The 3,654-nt window shown below is 35.0% G+C and overlaps 1 protein-coding gene across 5 annotated transcripts in view; it reads left to right on the top strand.

Annotated features, from left to right (window-relative positions):
- Positions 1 to 3,654, top strand: part of LOC143282808 (ralBP1-associated Eps domain-containing protein 1-like) — a 48,442-nt gene continuing 44,788 nt past the window's right edge. For 3 of the 5 annotated variants that reach the window (XM_076588595.1, XM_076588593.1, XM_076588594.1), the window contains exon 1: positions 2 to 288. In XM_076588595.1, coding sequence (XP_076444710.1) covers positions 139 to 288 — 150 coding nt within the window. In that variant the 5' untranslated portion in view covers positions 2 to 138. Of the gene's footprint in view, positions 289 to 3,654 lie in introns of all 5 variants that reach the window. The other 2 variants (XM_076588592.1, XM_076588590.1) reach the window with 1 other exon arrangement.

Below are 3,654 nucleotides of genomic sequence, written 5' to 3'. Positions count from 1 at the left end.
TCATAGCAAGAAATTGATCAAAGATGGAGGCTAAGCTTTCGACTGCAGAAGTACTGAAATGATGGGCAGTGTTTTGTGAATTATGTGTGAAACTATTTGACTGAATTAGTCTACGCAGTGTTTTATTTTAGCACCAGAATGGAAGGTCTAAAACTTGGAGAAATTGAGCAGGCCTACTACGCCGAACTGTTTCAGACATGTGATGTTGAGGGGACTGGGAAGATCACAGGTTTGAAGGCGTCTGAGCTGTTTCTGGCATCAAGCCTTCCCCAGGATGTTTTAAAACAGGTCAGTGCGTCGTGACATTGTACAGTTCTCATGGCGACAGTAGACTTTCATACAGACCAACCACACTATCATGTTACGCGGCCGTTAAATGTCGAGCTGGTGACGTCTGGGTCATCAGGTGTCAGGCAGGGTTCATGCCAAACTCCACTCCAAAAGGCCACGCCCCCCCTCCACCCTTCTCAACATTACCCAGGACAAATCTTATCATTATCATTTGTTGCTCACATTTTGATGCTTTAAAATTACATAAACGGTGTTGTTTTCTTTCGATATATAGTGTTCTTGAAATAAGATAAAAGGAGAAGCCAGTGCATCAGACCATGATCAGCTGGCAGACATGTATAGATAATATACACTGGGTTATTTATTTATCCATTAAATTTTTTTTTTTTTAAATTGATGAGACTGTAATCTTTTATTTGTTTTATGAATTATCTATTTCTATATCTAAATATATTTTGTTATCTGTATGTTGAATTTTGTAAAACTGAAAGTAAAACTTGTAAAAGAATTATCATTGTAAAATTATATGAAGCTTTTGGCCTGAATGAGTTCCTTAATGTTTTCTGTATCTTGGGAAGAGCAATTCATGTGATTAACTTAACAGTAAGTCATCCTAGGGCTATGATGGTGGCCTCCACTATAGGGAGATTTTCATTTATTGTCAGGCATGTTCTGTTATGGAGCAGTTATTGTCACAGTAGGACTAGGGAAATTGGTATGAGGTATTCTGCACCAGTATGACTTAACAGCAGTGCAGGGTCTTGTCAGGTGCGCAGTATCATGACAACTTGAAATTACTGTTGAATTGCTTGTGCTAGGACTAACTGAAATGAATTGTTCTAGGACTGTGATAGAGTTGACTTGTGTGTGAATGGAGGATGGCTGAGGTAATGGTGATACCACAGAACTTTGTAAAATTGGGACAGCAAAAGAAGAAAGAGGTCAAATAAATGTTGGACTATACGTATAATATTTATATATGGGCATTTGATCTTTACATATAAGAAGAAATCACTAAATTATGAATTATGAAGAAATTGTGGTACAGACTAAATTAACAGTGTTATGGTAGAACTAGAGCTTGTGCATGATATACATATATATAAATGTACACATGTACATGTCTAAATTCTGTTGTTGAAACATTTTTCACAAAGTCCAGTTCTCTGCCCTTGGACTTGAACTGCTGAAGCTTTGGTTGATTACAGTTTTATACTCAATGTTAATAAATCTGACTTTTGCTCAACTGCAAGGGAAATAGTTTTTGATCATAAAGAATTACTTGTACCAATAGGGGATTGTTAGAAGGAAAGAAAGAAAGAAAAAAAGAAGAAAATCTATAAAATAAAAGAAAAAAGTAAAAGAAAAAAAAAGAAAAAGATCAGTATCCAAAATTTCAGGAAATGAACAGTGAGTGGCTGTACAGGCCAGAATCAGACCAAAATTAGTGGATAGCTGTCTTTCAGTTTACTCAGTTACAAGTATAAATATAATTTGTAATAACTTAACGTCTTTGGAATCAGTTATAGTAGTGAACCACTCTGCAGTCTTAATGAGTGGATGATCATATTGAACTGAAGTCTGCCTGATAAGCCCAGGGAATAAATATAATTTATGAATCTTCATACTGTTACTCAGTATGATAGTAATTGTGCATAAGGAAGGCACCAGACAGGATTGACAGATTCACATAGTATGAATTTGCCAAGTGAACTGAAAAAAAAAAGTTTTGTTGAAGCAAAAAGTACAACCATGGTGAACAGGTTGAAGACATTATTTATTCACAATCCAGCTTTTCTGTTGAATGTTTGCAAGGTTGTTTTTTTTTATAGATGATCTGAATTATTGAATGTATTAAGGAAGTTGCCAGTTGTCAAAGAATTTTCAGGCATGTGACCGGCATAAGACTTTAAAAGCCATTGACAGTAACAAGGTCAACCATTTACATTAAAAGGAAAATGGCATATCACATTGTTTCCCTGAGAGGAATAGCAAAATATCCTGAATTACCTGGGAATGATTTTTAAAAGTGCAAATGTTGGGTCATTACTGATTATACATGGAAGCTTGTGTGCATCAGTGCATTAATGCCATTTCAAAAGCATCATTTTTTAAAAGAAATATATGTGAGGTATACCATATTTTACTTTCAGTTTTGGATCGTTCATTTACTTGGCAACAGTGATTTTACCTGATTTTTATTTTCATTTTTTAGTTCATAGCATACTCCATTTAGATGCAGAGTAGTTATGTATAGAGATGTTTAATCAGTGAATGGATAAGTTGATTGTTAAAGTATTGTTTTTATTATCACCTGTTCTATTTTACTAAAACAGTAATTCTGAAAAAGTTACACTGTCATGCCTTGGCTGCCTGTCAATGTAAACAAATTGACAAGTTTTGTATTTAGTGAAAAATAAAGTAAAGAGAAGGGTGAAAATATGCTGATGCTTTGTCAGCAGTTATGATTATTGATAAATGTATAGACTGAGGGTTGGCACATCTGAGTCTGCAGACCAGGGTCTGAATGGCCTTCTCTGTCCCACTACAGCTCATGACTGACCAGTCAAGTCTTTGTGGATGAGTGTACAGCTCTGTGCATGAATGGCCTTCTTTGTTTATGCTTTTCCGCTGAACCTAACCTTGGGACTGTAAATGATTAATGACATGTCTGGGCCCATTAGACTCCGTAAGAGTTAAAAATCAAAACAAACAAAAAAATCAACACCAACAGTCAGGGTATCTTGGGCATCATAAATATATATACAGTACCTGTGTGATAAATAATTTGTTTATATCTCTCAAACTGGTACACAAGGAAAAAACCTAACAAAGCATAATATATATATATATATATAGCTGCATCATGATGCATGATTATTAAATATGGTTTAAAGGTCAGGCATCTTTTATTTTTCTAACAGAAGATCTTTGATTTAATAAACTTCTGTTGATTACAATTTACTTACAGAGATCAGAGCATTGTGAACTGTAATCTGACTTTGAAAATGAAATATTTAGTGTGCCCACATTCCATGTGACCTGCAAAGGGCATCATGTAATGTTGCATTAATTTTTATGTGAGCAGATGTTGAGTGAAAGTATCATGACTACTGACAATACTTGGCTCAGCTGCATGTTTATTTCTATCATGTTCATAGATCTATAGTGGTTTTAAACAAGTGCAATATTTGCTTATTATTAATATTAAGTTATTTTTGCTTGGGATCAAAATCTGAACGTCATCTACATGTTGCATTTTTCATATATTTAGAACTGGGTTGGGCTGCTTCAAGGGCAGTGAGGTGTGGTAGTCAGCACTATTGTTGTCCCTTGTCTGCTCCAGCATGGGACAGAACTATG

The sequence above is a fragment of the Babylonia areolata genome, chromosome 6 (assembly GCF_041734735.1).
Source record: "Babylonia areolata isolate BAREFJ2019XMU chromosome 6, ASM4173473v1, whole genome shotgun sequence".
In the NCBI taxonomy this organism is placed as follows: domain Eukaryota; kingdom Metazoa; phylum Mollusca; class Gastropoda; order Neogastropoda; family Buccinidae; genus Babylonia; species Babylonia areolata.
The sequence above is the reverse complement of the archived record's forward strand: the minus strand, read 5'-3'. Positions and strand labels throughout refer to the sequence as shown.